The 19,898-nt window shown below is 39.4% G+C and overlaps 1 protein-coding gene across 2 annotated transcripts in view; it reads right to left on the bottom strand.

Annotated features, from left to right (window-relative positions):
* The window catches only part of LOC126100173 (ruvB-like 2), an 82,932-nt gene extending 65,163 nt beyond the window's left edge, over positions 1-17,769 (bottom strand). The window contains exons 1-2 of one of the 2 annotated variants that reach the window (XM_049910722.1): positions 17,668-17,769; positions 17,077-17,190 (exon numbers count right to left, since the gene is read on the bottom strand). Coding sequence is in view for 1 of the 2 variants with exons in the window: in XM_049910721.1 (XP_049766678.1) it covers positions 17,077-17,190; positions 17,366-17,371 (120 nt within the window). In the remaining variant the exon portion in view is untranslated. Of the gene's footprint in view, positions 1-17,076; positions 17,191-17,365; positions 17,442-17,667 lie in introns of those variants that run through there. The other variant, XM_049910721.1, reaches the window with a different exon arrangement.
* Between the last annotated feature and the right edge of the window lie 2,129 nt (positions 17,770-19,898).

Here is a 19,898-nt window from a genome sequence, read left to right on the forward strand (position 1 = left end):
CTCCATGTAGAAAAAGTGGAAGCTCAAATGTGGAAATCAGACTGCATTATAGAGGAGAGAGAGGAGCGGTTTGTTATAAACCTCAATGAAAACAGTTCAAGTTCGACAGATTGGTTCAAATGGCTCTGAGCACTATGGGACTTAACATCTATGGTCATCAGTCCCCTAGAACTTAGAACTACTTAAACCTAACTAACCTAAGGACAGCACACAACACCCAGTCATCACGAGGTAGAGAAAATCCCTGATCCCGCCGGGAATCAAACCCAGGAACCCGGGCGCGAGAAGCGAGAATGCTACCGCATGACCACGAGCTGCGGACTAAGTTCGACAGAGTGAACCTTGTTTTGTCCTTTATCATTATCATTACTGGTATTGTTATTAAAATTAACAATTAATTGTGTTTGAATGGAGTGTTTTGTTAGCAACCTGAATGAAAATAAATCTGCTTCGACAGAATGAACTCAGTTTAACATTATTGTTAAATTTATTTGATACAATTTTTGCCCAGGTTTCTAACAGTTCGCTGTGACAGCTCGGCAGCCAGCCGAACGCCGCCAGCTGCAAAGAGTGCGCCAAGGATTTTCCACACCCCTACGTATCACGTGGACACCAAATGCTTTCTCTGACAAACGAGCGTAGTCGTTCACGTGACTCTGTTTATGTTTTGTCCCAGCTCTCGGTGAATAGACTATAGGTCTATTAAAGGGATATGAGCCATGAGGCAAGGGGCTGGGAGCAGCGATGGAGTAGGAATGGATGAGGGTATTGTGTACATTCTGTAGGCAGCAGAATACCACTATGGGATGGGTGGGAAGGCTAGTGGGCAGGTATTCTGTCACTCAGCGAACTTAAACAAAATGCTCATACATCTCTACTCCACCCCTGCTCCCAACCCCTTGCCTTTAGGCTCATATCTCTTAACAGACCTAGAAGCAAGACCTATCCCATACATCCTCCCCTACCATCATCTACTCCAGGCTGATCACAATCACCACCTAACCCATCAAAGGCAAAACTACATGTGAAACCAGTCATCATTTACACGCTATGCTGCAACCTCTTTGCTGTGTTCTATGTGGGTGTGACAATCAACGAGCTGTCTGTCCGCATGAATGGCCACCAACAAACTGTGGCCAAGAAAAAGCTGGAGCACCCAACTGCTGTGTGGGCTACCCATCAATGGCTGCTTCACAGTGCCATCTGGATCCTTCCTACCAACATCAGCTTTTCTGAATTGCGCAGCTGGGAAGTCTCCCTGCAATACATCCTATGTTCCCGTAACCCTCCTGGCCTCAACGTTCATTAGTTACTTTCTACACCCAAGTACCCACTCTCTTGTTCCCACCTCAGCACTACACAGAGCTCTATTCCCCTAATGGACCCACAGTCTTCTTACTATTCTCCTTTTCCACTGCCCACCTCGCCTCCATTGTGCCCACCATCTAACTTTCCGAATGGCCCAGCTGACCTAACCTCTCTCCCATCTCATCCCTCTATGCTCCCACAAGCAGCACTTTTCTGTCCTCCACCCCTACCCTGCTATCTCTCACTCTCATCACCTCACCTACGCCTCCTTATCCCCAATACCCAAATTGCTTCTCCCATTAGGTGCTGCTGGTCACAGTCTGGCCTCGGCAGCCAGAGACTGTGGTTATGTGTGTGCGTGTACTTGCACTCTGTCTTATTTCTGCTCAACACCTTTTTCACTAAAAGCTTACTTGTCTGATAGCTCTTTTGTAGTGCCAATCTCCAAATCAGCATCTCTGCTATGTGGTGAGTGGCAATCTATCATTTTCATAATATTAAGTTTATTGCCAGTTTGATTCTGTAGTTATCATACGAGGCACGTTTTTTTAAGTAAGTACCGTTTTGAAATTTAAAAAAGACATGCTAAGATATCTCAATAATTTAATTTTTACATGAAAGCCTGTACCTTAATCTACGCACTGACGCCATTACAGTCTGATTCTTCCTTGTTTTACATTGTGTACTGAGTGTTTAAGATGCCTCCGATAATCGTGAGTCCCACCGACTGTGAAGTATGGGCTGTTATAAGATTTCTTAGTGCTAATGGCCTAAAAGCGATCGATATTCGTCTTGAGATCTGTTCAGTTTATGGAGGAAACATTATGAGTGATGGAATGGTAAGAGCATTTAAAGATGGCCGCGCAAATGTGCATGGTGAACAATGGAGTGGGCGTCAATCGGTCGTTAATGAAAGTTTGGTGCAGGATGAGGACAATAAGGTGAGACGAAACAAACGCTTTACGATTTCATCCTTGCGGGATGACTTTCCTAATGTTTCTCGTAGTGTTTTGTATCGCACTGTGACTGAGCACTTGAATTACCGAAAATTGTGTGCACGTTGGGTACCGAAAATGTTGACGGATGTGCACAAAACCAAATGTTTAGACAGTGCATTGAATTCCCTTGAGTGCTACCACAATGACGGTGATGATTTCTTAAGCCAATTTGTTACGGGCGATGAAACATGGGTGGCCTACGTCACACCAGAATCAAAGCAACAGTCCATGAAAGTTGAGCAAGGGCATCGTTTTGCTGCAAGACAATGCCCGTCCGCATGTAGCGAATTTGACCAAAGATCTCTTCACATCTTTTCGATGGGAAACTCTAGATCATCCTCCATACAGCCCCAATCTTTCACTCAGTGACTACCATCTGTTCCTGCACTTGAAGAAACACCTGGACGGTCAGCGTCTTCAAGATGATGATGAAGTCAAAACAGTGGTGATGCAGTGGTTAACAAGTCAGGCGGCAGACTTCTATGAGGAGGGTATCCAAAAACTGGAACAACGTTACGACAAGTGCCTCAATATTGACGGAAATTATGCAGAAAAGTAGATTAAGGTATAGGCTTTCGCAGAAAAAAATAAAATTATTGAGATATCTTAGCACATCTTTTTTTAATTTCAAAATGGTACTTACTTAAAAAACATGCTTCATATTAAAAATCGGGCTGAAATATTTCACAGCCGAGTCATGACAAGTGACATCCCTTTCTTTTAAACAGTTTTTCAAGTTGTTTTGGCTCCATCTTACTTCCTAGTCATCAGGACATTCAGTATTACCTACCCCACAGAGTACTAAACAACTGTAGAATGTAGTACAAGATGTCACATTTAATTTCATTACCAATGGAATATGGGCTTATTTTTTAATGCATCTCCACCTTATCACCACTTTTTAGGGCCTTACATGTTCACATTGCAAAATCAAATCTAGTTTTATGGGTGATTTAAATTATGATATTTCTAATGAAAATAGTCAAAGATAGTTTGCAGAAGACTTGTTTTTGGAAAAGTGGGCTAAAAATACCAATTTCGGCATTTCTACAAATATTGTCAACCTTGCCCTCACTTTGTAACCTATTAAAAGGCAGTAATAACATGAAATTTTTATATTCTATCTTTCCATAGTGTTTACCTATGACACTATAAGTAGCAGGACTCGCAGAACTCATCTCTTCGAAAAAATATGGTCCTATGATAAACAATGCCATCAACCTGCACCACACAGCCACCTTTGGAGAAAACATCACATTTGTTCAAGCGTGTATTTTTTCTCCTGACTGATTCAAATTAACCTTGCGAAAAATTTTCAAGAATTTTTTATTTTGCTTAAGAGAGCACAGGAAGTTGCACAAGACGACAGTTTTGTTTCTTTCAAGAAAATATTGCCAGATCTTAGACTTGCCGAAAACTCAGGACCGCACATTCAATAGTTGTGCTACAGGATATAATGTATTACCACTGTGTGTCTATAATTGAAGTTCTCATTTCAAAACATTGTGGAAAGAGAAACACTACTCAGAACGATGCCAAATTTGAATAGAATGTTGTTGAATTTCCCGAAACATTGGACGTCACTGTGAGCATGGTGCATAAAATCTTACAAACAACTCACATTGCAATCCATATAAAATCACCCATGTTTTGGAGTTGCTTCCTGCTGACCTAACAATATGACAAATGTCAGTTGTGAAATTTCTTGCTTGCGTGGAAAGGGACAATGAATGGTAATAGAACATTCTGTGGGAGATAAAGCTCAATTCCATCTCCAAGGACATGTCAACGCATGGAATGGCAGAATATGGGCAATGAAAAATCCGCAATCACATCAACTGGTACCACTTCATTCTCCAAAGGTGGCAGTGTGGTGCAGGTTGATGGCATTGTTTATCACAGGACCATATTTTTTTCGCAGAGATGAGCTCTGCGAGTCCTGCTACTTGTAGTGTCATTGGTAAACACTATGGGTCTTTTGTGCAGCAATGTCATTTCAATTCTTCAACAGCATGGATGTGTGGCAACAGTTATTTTTATCCAAGATGAGGTGTCTCCGCACATTGAAAAGCCAGTGAAGTGGCTGCTGCAGAGGTGTTCTGGACATACTAGAATTATCAGTTGCCATTTTCCTACAGCATGATTGTCCAAGATCACCCAATATTAACTTGTGCGACTTCTGGCTGTGGATTTAAATGAAAAATGTGTTCAGTGCTCCAATTACGAACTTAGCTAAATTGAAGGAACACACATTGCACAACGCTTTCCGAACAGGACGCCTGATACTCCTATCTGCTGTGAAACATGCTGTTTCTCCATTTGAGCTTGTGCACAAAACAAAGGACACCATATTAAACATGTCTTGCACCAGTCTCATAATGATTAGAAACTGGTGTAATTTTGCTTTCTATGCAACTTTTGGCCTCAGGGCAATTACAAACCGACTTTTCCATCTGATATGGTACAACCTTGCCTGATGGATGCACTTACCCAACTAACAGGCCACAGCTGTTGATTGCTGAGCCTGTGCTGTCACATACATTGAACATTACTGATGGGTAATTTGCAACTGAAACCACAGCCTTCATCTTGTGATTCATGCTATTCAGATTTGATGTCATCCTGAGCAGTGGTTCTCTTTCTACAGTGTTTTGAAATTGGAAATTTAATTACAAACATCCTGTATATCTCAAAGTATTATACTGGCAAAAGTAAAACTTTACCAATGTTCTTTGGGAACATGTGCAAATGTTCACACAAAATCCGTGATTGTCAACCAGAGCCTTTCCCGAAACTAGACTATTTGACGCGGAATGGCCCAACAGTCAGTGAGCCGACACACTCGTGTTTTCAATGGTCTCAGCAGCTATCTCCCACATATGTTGCTCACATTGATTGTGGACAGGTGACGGTTGAATTTCAAGTAGACTCGGGAGCGATGGTCAGTCTCTTAGATATATACAGGCTCTTGGGCTCCCCGGTATTGCAACAGCCATTACATCAAATTCCGTCTTATAGTAAACAGTATACTTCTTTGAGAGAGGCAATTCTCCATCCCTGCATATTATAAAACAGTAGAACGGCGACTTACAATGTTAGCGGTCAATTCCCCACTGCTGCAAAATACTTTTGAGTTTAATGTTTTTCTGTTTTTGGCTTCCAGATAGTTGACAGATGGTGTCTCAGCTGATTCCTTTTCAGGATTTGGGCTCCCTACTACAGTTATACAACAAGCTGTTCAAGTCGACTTTGAGGCAGGCAAAAAATTTCGAGGCAAGTGTTTCTGTTTAGCCGTCGGTGGTCACTAAACTTTGTTGCCCCTGCCCTATTCCCTTCTCCATGCACGACAAGGTAAAGGCTGAGCAACAGTGTTGGCAGGGTCAGGGTGTCCTTTCTCCCATTTCATCAATTCAGTGGACCACCCCCCTTGGTGGTGATTTAGAAGCCTGACAGCAAGATGCGTCTTAGCGACAATTTTAAACAGCCAGTCGACGCACAATGTGTCGCTGATTCATATCTAATTCTGCAGCAGGATGAGTTGTTGGTGAAGTAGTTGTGGGACGAGGCACAGTATTTTTCATGCATCAACTTGTGTGATACATAACAGCAGTTTCCATTGGATGCAGCTTCTCAGGCTTTCTTAGCCCTCACAACCCCCTTTGGGCTTCACCAGTTTAATCACTTGCCTTTTGGAATCTCATTAGGTCAGGAATCCGTCAATGATATTTGGAACAGTTGATTCATGACATTCTCTGTGGTGAAAACTATCTCGATGACATCAGGGTTATGGGCTCCAGACAAGAGGTACATGCATGTGACATACAGATGGTTTTTTTGAACACCTTCTGAAGAATGGCCTTCACTGCAAGCTGAAAAAGTGCATCTTTTTCCTCCCAAAACGTGTACTTTTTGGGACACGTGTTTAGCAAACATGACTTCATTCCTAAGGACAAACACATCAAAGCCACCACCAATTTGCCAGAGTCCAAGAAACTGAAAGAGCTCCCTAGCTCAGATGGCAGCATACCGCCCACTGTGTCAGCATCAAAGACACTCTCTTCAGGGCAGCATAATTATTCACATGTTAAAAAGGAGCATTGGCTATTGTTTTCAAAATTACAAAGTTTCATGATTTCTTGTATAGGGCACAATTCCTCCTCTTCACTGACCACATATCTGTGGCTTCCTTACTTAGTCCTCGTTCCGAGCTACATATAGGATTGCCCACCAATTGCAGAAGTGGGCCCACTTTCTCAGTAATTATTGCTATGGCATTCGCCACCACTCCACTGCCCAGCATACCAATGCTGACACACTATCGCAGCTACCAGAGGGGCCCGATCTGGAGTTTGATCGGCAGGAGACTCTCGTTTTGTGCTGGATGATACCTTCAGGAAAAGTTTCCGTATTTTGTATTGACAGCACAAAAGGTTGCAACCACCATTACTGCCAATCCACTCTTCTGGAAAATTGTTTCAGCTGTCCAGATGGCTTGGCTGGAGAGCGTTTCTTTGGGTGAGCATTCGGTGTGGCACGTTTTTTTCTCCCAGACGATCGACTCATCGTTGTCCAGGAGGTCCTCATGTTTGCCACAGGAGGAGCAACACTGTCAAATGGTCGTCTCTCAGTGTTGCATCGCCGCATACTCCAGCTATTGTATGCATTGCACTGGGATGTGACTCATATGAAGGCATTGGCACAATGTCACCTCTACTGGCTGGCAAACAACTGTGCCAGTGAACATCTGGTGCAGGCCTGTGGCACCTGTGTGCAGAACCAGTTTGTGCCACCACACCAATTTTGTTCTTGGCCAATCCTGAAGCACCTTTGGGACAGGGTACACAATTTTGCGGGTCCATTTTTGGGCAGAATGTGGTGGTGGTGGTGGTGGTGGTGGTGGTGGTGGTGGTGGTGGTGGTGGTGCTGTGTCAATGGTTTGTCAAATGTGCCATACGCAGCCAAGTTGTCCTCCATATCATCAAATGCCACTATTTTCTTCCCAAACACTAAGCTTAAATTTCATAGATCAGGATAAACTTATGTAGGTGTAAGTAAAGGTGATTAAAAGCTTCAAATGCAAGTGTAGATGAAGTATCAGTGTCACTTACAACTCTTACTGATTCAAAAAATTTAAAGACCTTTATGCACATTGCTAATTTATCTTGACTAATAGAGTGTTCCCTCATTGATTAAAAATTTGAAAAGCTATATCTTTATTCAAGAGTGGTAGCAGACGTAAATTTGACAATTATTGGCCCCATCACGTCTCTCAGTATTCTCTGATGTATCTCAGATATTAATGAAACAATAAGTCGACAAGTACTTGAACAACGCCAAGCTACTGAACAGCAATCAACTCTTTTTTTGAGCAAGCAGAAGTACAGAAACAGCAATAACGGATTACACACATGAAATGATTATAGGTCTACTTTCTAAAGCTTTTGATACTATTAATAATGGAATCCTTTTAGGCAGCTTGGAAAGAATATGGATAAATGGGATAGGAAACAACTTGTTTCAATCATATTTGCTAAATATCATCACATTGTCTCTATCAACAAAATTTGTCAGGGAAAGTGGCTGCACTGTCAATATATAAAATTCTCCAACTTTTCAGCTCCTGTCGCAAATGGTCTTCCTCTGGTTATTTACAAATATATCAGTGTCAGACACACGAACATCTTACAGCAATGTGTGACACCTGTTGTGTGCAAGGTAGTACGTCACCATGTAATGACCCCCTACTTCAGTTAGAAAGGGGAACACTATGAATAGTCACATGATGTATCTACAAGTTCCTCTCTCTTGCCTACAGCAGCAGCAGACATCTTCGCAGAAGCAATTGAAGAAACTGCTTTCCAGTCCACCCCATTACATCCAGAATAATGGTTCTGGTATGTTGACAAAAGCTTTATTATCCAGCCATATGGAAAAGAGGAGCTACAGAACTTCCACCGACACCTCAATCAGCAGCACAGCAAAAGCCAATATACAACAGAAATAGAAAAGAATGTGGAAGCTTACTGAAAGCATGATGGTAAGCTTGGTCAGAGAGCATGCTATATAGAAAACCAACCAGCACAGATAGGCACGTATGTGCCTTCACACACCATCACACTACACATAAGAAATCCACCCTACACATTGTACCCAAGAGCACCCACAGGTGGACATGTGAAAGCATAACTCCAAAACCCTTCATCTATATTTGGAGCCAATGATTATGGAATGAAGATGATTGACAAAACAGTGGCAATAAAGAATGAAAGCAATAAGGAAGAGCAGAAGGCAACACAACACATCATCCTGTTACCACATGTAAAAGTGGTCACTGAACGTGTAGGGAAAATTCTTGCCGAGCAGGTATCAGGCCGAAGTATTAGATGTTCTGGGCTCAATGAAAGATACAGTCAATAACCTAATACCACAGGAGTCTACAAAATCAGCTGCAAGTGTGGATCAGTGTATGCAGACACGATGGGGTGACTAATTAGCATAAGAGTATCTGAACATTTAAGACAACAAAGTAAGCAGTTAAGCAGTGGCAGAACGCCAAGAAGAGTGCGGCAAACTGATAATATTTTGAGAAGATGGCTTCCTAGCCAAACAGCCATTTACCTGATGAGGAAGGTTACAGAGGTGATAGAAATAGCAAATCTACCTGCCAACATGAATAGAGATGACAGGTATAGACTTCCAGCATCTTGGTTACCAGAAATAACAGCACTGCAGAACGACACCTCTCGCAAAGAAGCCCACAGAGGCACGTGGCAGACCACACCGGCCACAGGTACACAGAGTACTGGCACATCCCAGCCACCACTAGGCACCAAGTAAACAACACTGTCACAACTGTCGCCCATTTCTCACTTGCTTATTTTCACCAATGGCAATAAATAAAGAAATCACCAATCAAGGATGTCCAACATCCCTACTCCACATCCAGAATAGTCTAACAGATCATAAAAACAGCTTCTTCCACAAATATTTAAGAACTTATGCTTTTCTCAGTCATCAGCAAGCAAAACACACAGGGGAAGGCTGTTTGCAACAACAGCGGCTGAAATATCTAAGAATTTTACATATTGACAATGTGGTCACACATCGTGAAGAATTTGACTTACAGTCGCTTCAGCACATTCTTAATCATAAAATCAATTTCTGCTGCATGCTGCAGTTGGTAACTATTTGCAAAATGAACACTGGGGAGTAAACATGACAAATTACGAGTCACATGATTCGACAAGATGGTATTTATTGCACAAATGCTGTGATATAAAAGAGAATATTCTGTAAAATTTAAACTGCAAGCTTAGATTCCTGCCTAACCACCACCTTGGAAATCAGGTCATTCCGAAAATAAAGCACAAAGTTTTGAAACAATCATCGGGTTATGCTATACATCTGTATGTCACCACATTCATTGTCTTTGCCAACCCATAAGCATATAACATTGGAATACAAAAAATATCACAAGACATCCAGTCTTATTCTGAGGCACATACAGTACAAGACATAAATATGAAAACCAGTAACCAACCTTATAATCCATAGCAGCCAGATCAATAACCATGAATCTTGAACTCTCCATGTCAAAAACAAAATTAGTCAATTCGTATCCTCCAGCAAAACATGTCACCCAATTGGGTAATGAAGTACCAATAGTAGCATGTAACGGAAGAGCCGCCATACTGTAAGTGCACTTCAGCACTTATTTATACAAATGACATACAGTCCTCAGAAACTACAGCTAAAATCATGTTGTTTGCAGATAACACTAGACCGATAGCAAGTGATGTTGAGGAATTTCTGTCTATAACAACAGATCACGTCATCAAGTCGCAATCACAGTTCCATGCCAAAATTTTGAGCCTTAATGTTAAGAAAAATTACATTCAACTTGGAAAAATGTATCAGTACTTAGATCTCCAATTGGTACTGGGTAAAAATGACTTAGGAGGGTTTGATGCACAAAACTCTCAGGAAACCATGTTGACAAACTGTAAAGACCATGTAAACAAACCTCTCCCAGTGACTCAGTTCCGCATGTTTTGCTCTGAGAATCTTTTTTCCAGTATAAATTTCACAATGGTGTACTAGAATGACTTTTTGGGAAAATTTGGGGAAAAAAAGGTGAAACTGGCAGTTCGTAATGAAATCAATGATTTTTTGCAACATATTGTGCAATTTGTCGTGTTCCCTGGAAAAAATGTCATAAATCCAAGGACAACAGTTTACCAACATTTGTAACTAGTAATTATTGAATGCTGAAACTGCACTCGGCCTTCTTTTTCATCCATACTAAGGTTCACGTGTAAGTTCACTTCACACATTTTTAAAAACCTGAATTAAAAAAAAAGAGCAGCACAAAATTTGGCAAGAAACAGCACCAAATCTGGCAGAAACTGATACTAAATTTGGCAAAAAATGATATCGAATTTGGCAACAAAATAACACTGAATTTGGAAAAAAAATTAACACCGAAAAGAGGAAAACTTAACATCAAAACTGGAAAAAACAGTAGCAAAATAACATTGAATTAGAAAAAATAATGCCAAAGTTGGCAAAAGATAACACCAAATTTCGACCTAAGATGTAAAGATTTTTTCATGTCCCTGGATAACTAATAGTAGGTTAACATATTGACTGTCATGAAGTCACCACGGGACACAGCAAAGGTTCACAACTGATGCCACATGAATGTCGGTGCCCACATGCTTCACTCTGTTTAGTGCAGCATTTTACCTTATTTTCTGTACACCGTACTCAGCTCAGTCCCGAAATACGTACAGCACTGTATACTGTAATAAACATAGTGGAGCATGTGGCTACCAGTGTGCACACGGCATTACGCATGAACCTCTGCTGTGTCCACTGCTGGGCTCCTGGCAGTTAATGTGTTAAATAAAATTTCTATATTACAGAAAAGAGCTGTTCAAATCTTGGCACAGGACAGACTCAGAGGTGGGGAGGAAAAGGACAGAGTGGTGGAGGAGGGGATGGACAGAGGGAGAGGGGGGGGGCAGGGGAAGATGACAAGAGAGTGGTGAGAAGAAGATGGACAAGAAGAGGGGTAAGGAGATGATCGACAGAGATAAGGGAGAAGAGGAAATTAGGACTGACTGACAATTCTCATACAGTTTTAGCAACTGCAAAGCATTGCCAGATTCAATAGTTCTTTATAATGCCCTGCTATCAGACAATCAGGTTGGAGAAGGTAATGGCCTCTACACGAAATCAGAACCATTTGTTTTTATATGTAAATGAATCTGTTAGCTTACACAAATATTAGCCCCTCAATTATTGTTGAGTACTCTGTTAACAGGTGCACCATCCAGGCTATGTTTTGTCTTTGCACAAGAATGTTTCTGCTGTCTGTTTCCAATTATCTCTCTTTCTGACTCAGTGCAATACACCTGCTCAGAGAAGGGAATGTGTCACAAGTACAGGTATGACAGTAGTGGCAAGTGTGTGTGTTATCTCATATGTTCATGTGTGTACATTTTTCAGAAGTGTAATACAACAAAGTTTAATGTTCTAGTTGTATCACTGATCATACTTCTAGTGCACGATGTGAGTTGCTTGTAGTCTAGGTGCAGGTGGTATCCTTTCCTAATCACTTACAGAGGAAGGTGGCTAAGCCATTGTTCATGCTCTGCAGTCTCATTCAGAAATAACAGGGTCCACCCCATTGAGCCATCTTCACTTGGTTTTTTAATGGTTTTCCAAACTTTTTAACGTAAATGGTTCTATTGATAAGGCCATGGCCAACTTCCTGCCTTATACTCGCCTATTCCTATCTTCCTTTGCATATGTTTTATGTATGTGAATATATTCTTTCTGTAATGTGTCTGACATGTCACTTTTGCACCAAAAGGTCTCACATTGAATAAAACAGTAAATACAAAAGTTAAAAAATGAAATATAGTCTCTCAATTGCCCTATGAACATTTTAGCTTTTTATTTAGATTGCTTAAAATCTCTCACTTTTATATTACTTTAATCTCAATTAGATGGAAAACCCAGAATGCATGTAACAATATTATGAAAAGGATAGTTGCTACTCACCATATAGGGGAGATGCTGAGTCGCAGATAGACATAACTAAAAAAGATTGTCATAAAATAAGCTTTCGGCCAACAAGGCCTTTGTTAGAAATAGAAAGCATGCACACGCACACGCGTGTGCACACGCACACACACCACAATCTCTGGCAACTGAAGCCAGAATACAAGCAGCAGCAGCATCAGCAGTGCATGACGGGAAAGACAACCGGGTGGAGGGTAAGGAGGGACCGAGGTGAGGAGTGGGAGGGATAGCACAGTAGGGATGGAGTGGGGGAAGAGGTGAAGAGAGGGTGAGGCAGCTAAATGGAGTCCAGAGGTTACAAAGGGAGGGGGGGGGGGGAAGAGGGGGAGCAGGTAGTGGAAAAGGAGAGAAGACTGGGTGCATTGGTGGCCAAATTGTAATAATATCTAGTCTTTATTCATGAAAATACTTCAAGGCCACAGCTCCTATATATTCAATGTGTACGTATGTTTCTGAGCTATTTATTTTCATTGTATTTCGACAAGAAATCCTGAATCATAAGATGATATCTGGAAGGGTGAATGAATAAATAAGCAAACTGGAATCATTTTCTGTCTTACTTGTAACTGTTATTTTTTAAAGTAAGTTAATATACCAGGTGCAATAAATTTAACGGTCATAAATATTTGTTCCAGGTAAAAAAGTCGGTAGTGCAGCCCATGTTCTGACGATTAGTATCGTGTTTGCTTCCCATTGTTCATAATGCACTTACCAACTGCAGCACAAAACAGAAGAGCCAAGTACACCCTAACCACACTTTTACTTCCAATGACAATCACTGCTAATGACTTGTTTTAGTAGAAGATACGAATTTATTATATTTGTTTTTGATGATTACTGATACGACTATTATGCATTACAAACTTGGTTACTCATTTCTATATGTATTTCTTGTACTGTATGTTTCCAATAATACGGCAGCATTTCTTGTATTTTATAGTCCAATGATATAATTTGCTTACAAGTTCGCAAAGACATGTGACTGGAGGAAAATTGGCTGTGAGGACAGACTGATCTGTAGTACAGCCCAATGATCATTTCCAAACTTTTCTGTGGTAGATTCAAATGTCCTGATTTCCAAGGTGGTTGTTACACATGAACCTACAAGTACAGTTAAAATTTTATGAAATATTTTGTTGCAAGTGAGAACATGTTGTACAACACAGTCCATTATATCATAACATAAATGCTTGCACTCCACATCATGACAAAGTTTATCAAGCACTATTTTTCTCAATGGTTCAGCCAACCTATCTAATCATTCAGAGTGCAAAGAACTGACAGCTGCAGCGGCCAACACAAAAGCTGCCGCCATTATAAGTGCACTTTTACTGGGTCTCAATGTGCAAACCTAGTTCCTCTAAACGTGAGGACATCTAAGGTTTTTTTTTAAAAGAACATGGAAGCCGAAGGGGCACAGGAGAGGGTGTTCGCCACTGGTATTAAAACTGTCTACCAATTGAAAATTACAAGTTTCAAAAACATACAAGTAGACATATTACATACAACACCTGTTGATACATCACACAAACTACTTCAAGGCTGGAGACAAACTTCACAATTCTTTCCGAGTGTGTGTTATTGCAGGATTATGACACTGTACGCAATAGTGTTTTGGTTTACTTACAGTATTGTACTTCTGCTTCTTTGTTTTAGCTTTTACTCAAACACAGCCCTGACTTTTCCTAACAGGAGGCTGACCTGCAAATTTTATCATTTCTTTGATTTTTTTTTCTAGAACACTTTCCATTGATTGAACTTTTTTATAAGCTAACCCTCTTGCTATAATTGTGTTTCTTCTCATTCCATCTCGGATGTTGCTGCATAATATGGTGGTTGTACTGACAGCACAGATACCACAAAGAATAAAATACTGACAGAGGCCATCTCTCTGTTTCCCTCTTGCAGGGGTATCATATGATCAATGGTATCAATTTCACCTTTAGCGAAATTATAATAGGGGCCTATGTATTTATGTGGAATTTCTTGTTCTCACACCCCTTCAGTGTCTTCATCTTGATGCAATGCTGATAAAATCAATTTATATTTGGTTTTGTTTTTAATACAGGGGATATCATAGTAACTGGCAGCCTACATGAGTGTGTGTGTGTGTGTGTGTGTGTGTGTGTGTGTGTTGTAATGGTACTTCAATTACGCAACCATTATGGCACCTCAACTCAACCTCTCAATACCAGCAATATTCTATTGTGTTTCTGTAAAGTAGTTGACATATTTCCGAGACAACATTCAGATTTGATTCACTAATGTAGAGATACTTTGATGCATCGATATGTTGCAATGATATTATTCTTATGTGTATTCCTTCTTTTGTCAATATGATCTTTGACGTACTTTTAACTCTTGATTTTTGGGAACGCAAGCGATTATTAGTTAGTTGTTAGAGAGTCGGACCTTGAAAAAGTCAAGTGCTGGACGTCATGTTGGAAAGACGCATATTGTAGCCAGCTCATAAAATGTGAACTTCAACAGCGAGGAAGATGTTTTCAAGTATGTTTTGTATTGTGAAGTGATGTTTTGTGTGTTACATGCCATTGCAACAAAAGCAATAAAAAAGAAGTGTAACTTAAATTCGGAGTGCTGATTATTTTTTTTACATCACCATTGTGCTAACTTTGAAAGGTTTAATCTTCAAGAATGGTTTGTGAAGCGCATCTACAAAACTTGAATATAGCAGAATAAAACCTAGGCCTTTTTGAATCCGAGCTTGGAATTATCACCACCTAGATTTTCGGCGACTGAGCCATGATTTTACAACGAGACCAGCGTGGGAAACACGAAAAGACGAGTGCCTAGTTTATTCACTATTACATGAAATGACTTTATTAACTGTGCTCTAATGACACCTGCCACATAATAACTTTGTTGTTGCCCGAAAATGCAGTATTTAGCAGCGTGAGCAACACCACAATCATTAAATTTTGACCTTTGTTGTGGTAGGGTTGTTAAAGAGCGTGTGAGCAAGCACACTTAAATATAGCTCTCAGTCTGTCATGATCTTCATTATGCCTGGAATATGCTTCCTGTTTGACTGGAGAGTTCCTACTGTAGGAACTCTGTAGTCTTGGTATGCCTGTTCCACCAAACTCACCAATTTGTAGTATTGGTCTGTAGTAATATTTTGAGCAGTGTTTTTCACAGGTGTTGTTCTTCTTCTTCACTGGCGAATAGTTTTGTAATCAAATCTAACAATTCTAGAAAGTTTCTTGAAACATTTTCTTGCCATAATGCTGTTGTAAACAGACCAACCCATTAGGTCTGCGCAGAGATTGTGTACACTGACAGAAATGTCCTTATTTGCACCCACAAGTATCAGTATTCCTACAAAGGCATATAATTCTTTCTCATTACAAGAAGTAACATTTAGGCTAAATACCTCTTCATTTGAATGTTTTACTGTTACATCCATGTCATGTGTAAAAAGCAACATCACGGTTTCTCAAGGTGAAACATGGCTGGAATTACACCAGCTTGGTCCCTTATTATATTTGCAAGAGAGCTCCTAGGTATTCTAGGCTGTGTGATCACGTATCACTTTCATGAAGCACATTCACATCCTGATCATCATTATCTGAAGCTACATTATCGTCGAAATAAAATCACTTTTCCGACTGAATCGTAATCCATAATACCATCCTCATATTTACTTTCACTGCCTAAATTAGAATCTACACCTACAATTTTATTAAGAACTCTTTCTAAAAATGATTGGTGCGTTCTTTTAGCCATTTCTGAGTCTCAATGTGAACAGCAGGGAACTGAACTAACTCACAGGAAGTACACAAATAATAACCAAGTGTCGTCAACTACTAGGCCTACTTGCTTTAAAAATAAACTGGCTGTTGAGAACAACAAAACGTCTCCAACAAGAAATACAGCCATGTATTGTTGCAAAGTTGGGAAATAAATTTTACATACAATAATATTTTGTAAAGCACAAAGCTAAGGGACAGTTCGTTGAAAGTTTCATTTTTTTTTTTTCCTATAAAATTTTCGACACTTAAGTTTCACGCCATATTCAAGAAACAATAAAGGGAAAATGTCCACACACACACACACACACACACACACACACACACACAAAAATTAGGCATCCTAGTGTTGACAAGACAAGAAAAATAATTTGCTACATATGCCTAATGGAGTCAAGAGTACTAAACAAGACTTGACTTAAATGTATATCCTGAATCAATGGAGTACAGAACACATTACATTCAATGAGGGTTTACCCCATGTGAATCTGTGAGAAGAGGGAATAGTGTGGCACAGCAATGGTCATCAATATTTTGAAAGGCATTCAGACAGTGACTTTCTTGATGAAGCAAAATTTAATTTCTGAAGATAAATTAAAACCATTTAAGCAACTGTCTTTGGAAACGAACTGTTTGTAATTACAGGTACCAGTACAGAGGCAGATATTTCATTAACTAATTCAAACAACTTGGACATAACTGTCCCTTAACTGTAGGTATGAATAGTTACACAGGACCAATGAAAGTCAATTATGGTCTTGGTAGGTATGGCTATGGGATTTCCGTTGAGATCTGTGCTACAACATAGGTCGGAAATCACCCATAATACCTCACATTTCAATTACTTCTGTTTCATTATTTCTCCACCGTTTTGCGCCCTTACGAATGACTTAGGTTCACGAATGACTTACATGTCTTGGTTCGAGGGTGTCATCGAGTCCCAATCCTCGTATGTGTGAATGAGCTCCAATTCTCTCAATCCTAGTGATTTCTCTAACTTCTTGTACTTTGGCTGCTGCTACTGCCTATATTGTCAAACAAAAACAATATCTTACAAACAGCCACACTGAATCGTAGCACACGTAAAATGTATTATTAAGCTACCTCTATAAATCTGAAATGACTATATCTCAGTACTATAACTCAACTGGTAAAACAAGGCCAGACCGACATTTTCCCTACATATTATAAAATACATACCGCCATTTCCTACAGAAATCTCAACGTGCTTCAAACAGTATTTACCGCTGTTTACCTAGTAACAACCTGAGATTATATGCAACATGACAAGCGTTTCTCAGAGATAAAATTGAGTGAATGAAAAAATTTAATAAAATCATAAGTGTTAGTTTCGTCGTTGTAGCAAAAATATTAATAGCAACAATATTATTTTCAATTGTCATAATTAAATCTATTCTTCGTTATACATGTAAAAAAAACACAGAATAATATAATATTCATATTATCACATTAAAACCGTGATAAATCGGAGGTATAAATACTTCAGCACAGAAGCGATGGAAATTTCACTCAATCTTGTAACAAATTTTATTTCTCATTATGACGTGATAATGTGTAATTTAAGCACAGCCATTCCGAAGAACTTCCAAGCAAGGTAGGATGCGAGTGTCAGTCATACCAACCCAAATTGTAACAGCATGTTCATGACATGTTTGCCAGAGGTTTAAAATGCAGCTAAAAATAACAAAAAAAAGGGAACAAGGAGGAACCATTAAGCAAGAATTACCTTACCCTTTTCGTAGTGCGATTCTGAATTTCATTCATTAATGGACACATGGTTGCAATTATTAGATTCGGCAATTTTATAATATTTTTCTTATATTCTGATTTCTTTATATTAAGTGAAATTGGAAGGTAAACTATATATGTTGACACTCACTTGCGAAATGTAAAATATTAAACATAAATGCATAGCTTTGGTTAGGGTCAGCAAGACTTAAACTCGCAAATGAAGAATACCCAACCCAAATTACGACGAAACCATGCCAAATCCTAAATGCATTTGCTTCTTCGTTTTTCTTTCTTATATTCATAATACGATTAGTTCAATGCCGTACCGAAAATTTACATTGGCGCTTCGGCAGATAAAATGTATCGATTGAGAGTATATTGGTAGCACTTTCTTATTTCTTATCAGTGCCTTGAAGCATAGCGAAGATAAAAAGCAACTTATCAGAAAACTAAATTTGTTCCTAAGAAATGGCTGATGCTTACTTAGTAGAAATGATAAGACTAAAGCTTTAAATACCTTGATAAAGGTATGACGGTAGAGAGTGATACTGGCAAGAGCAGAACAGCTGATTTGCAGAAGCCATTTAATTGACCTTCAGTGCATATTTTTCAAAGAAAACATAGATTTGTGCCATCAACATTTTTAAAACGTAATAATTCTACTTTGTAGTTATTTCCAATCACAGCAGCAGTGTCTTTAATGTACCGTATAAACTTGTTTCTATTATTAAACACAAAAAACGTACTAGAGTGATATTTTGTCATTGAAAGAGAATGTAACAAGCAGTTCGATAGGAACTTGCAAGACGTTGAATTGTTTGGTAGACATCACTCCACATGTTTACGTATTTCACTTTTGGTAGTACTGACTGACGTCATTACCCACACAGTGTGAAAGTTTAGTACTGGACTGTTGAAAGAACGTCTGCTCCAGGAGCCTTAAAGGTTAAGATTTGCGACATTCTTGTGTTTTATTTTTGACCTCAGTGATCCTCTAAACTCTACAAGCGAGATTGTTTCGTCGGGAAGCCACTGCATGCAGATTTCGCTGTCTGACGTATACTTCGAGCGCTTGTTTTTGACCTAGCCAGCGCGCATGCGCATGGCGGTGAATACCCGAATGTACTAGTTTGAAATTTTAGGTGGGGAAGTACCTGAATTCGATGAAAGAACAGGAGACCAAGAAAAGATTTCACCGCCAGAGAACTACTTTATGTAGGTGAGTTATAGCGATTGTTATTTAAATGATCGGGTCAATCAACGTCAGTTTGTTGAATATTTGGTGTTTTTTCAAGTGTGTTTCGGCATTCGAATTACAGTTGTTTACAATTTTTTGTGTGTGTGTTGTCATGGGTTACTGTTTACATGTATCTGAACAGTCGCACCACATGGTGGAAAATTGTCGTTGTTATGATAGGGTTTCCCACGTCAACGAAAACGTTATTTTAGTTTTGTTGCAAGCTTTTGCCATTTTAGCGGATTAATTTTAAATGTCTTTACGTTTCATGTCACCATGAAAACTATTAACGCGTTTATTATTTCTATTTTGACACAAAGTAATTAATTGTGTTACTTGTCACTTATGATGAACTTACTTTTGTTGGAGTTCATGGCAGTCTGGATATTTTAAGTATAGATGATATAGTAGGTAGAAGCTATTTCTGTTTCTATGTTCCGTCGTATATTAAATACATTCAAATGTTAATTAAGAATTTGGTTTACAGTGAGTAAACATTATGTATATTTCATAAAGAAAAAGCATGGTAGTTGGATTGTCATGGACTCTGTAAGGGCGTAATAAACAGAAGGATTTTCGGAAATGAATGATTACGCTAGTACCCAAACCGCAGTAGTGTCATACAGGCCTGAACCATATTCACGGTTTTTGAATACGATGCCATGATTACTTTTATTGCCGTGTAAGGTGACACTACATTAATTCTTATCGAAGTATACTTGCGTCTTAAATTTTCTGTGTTAA

This window comes from Schistocerca cancellata, chromosome 9 (assembly GCF_023864275.1).
Source record: "Schistocerca cancellata isolate TAMUIC-IGC-003103 chromosome 9, iqSchCanc2.1, whole genome shotgun sequence".
NCBI lineage: Eukaryota > Metazoa > Arthropoda > Insecta > Orthoptera > Acrididae > Schistocerca > Schistocerca cancellata.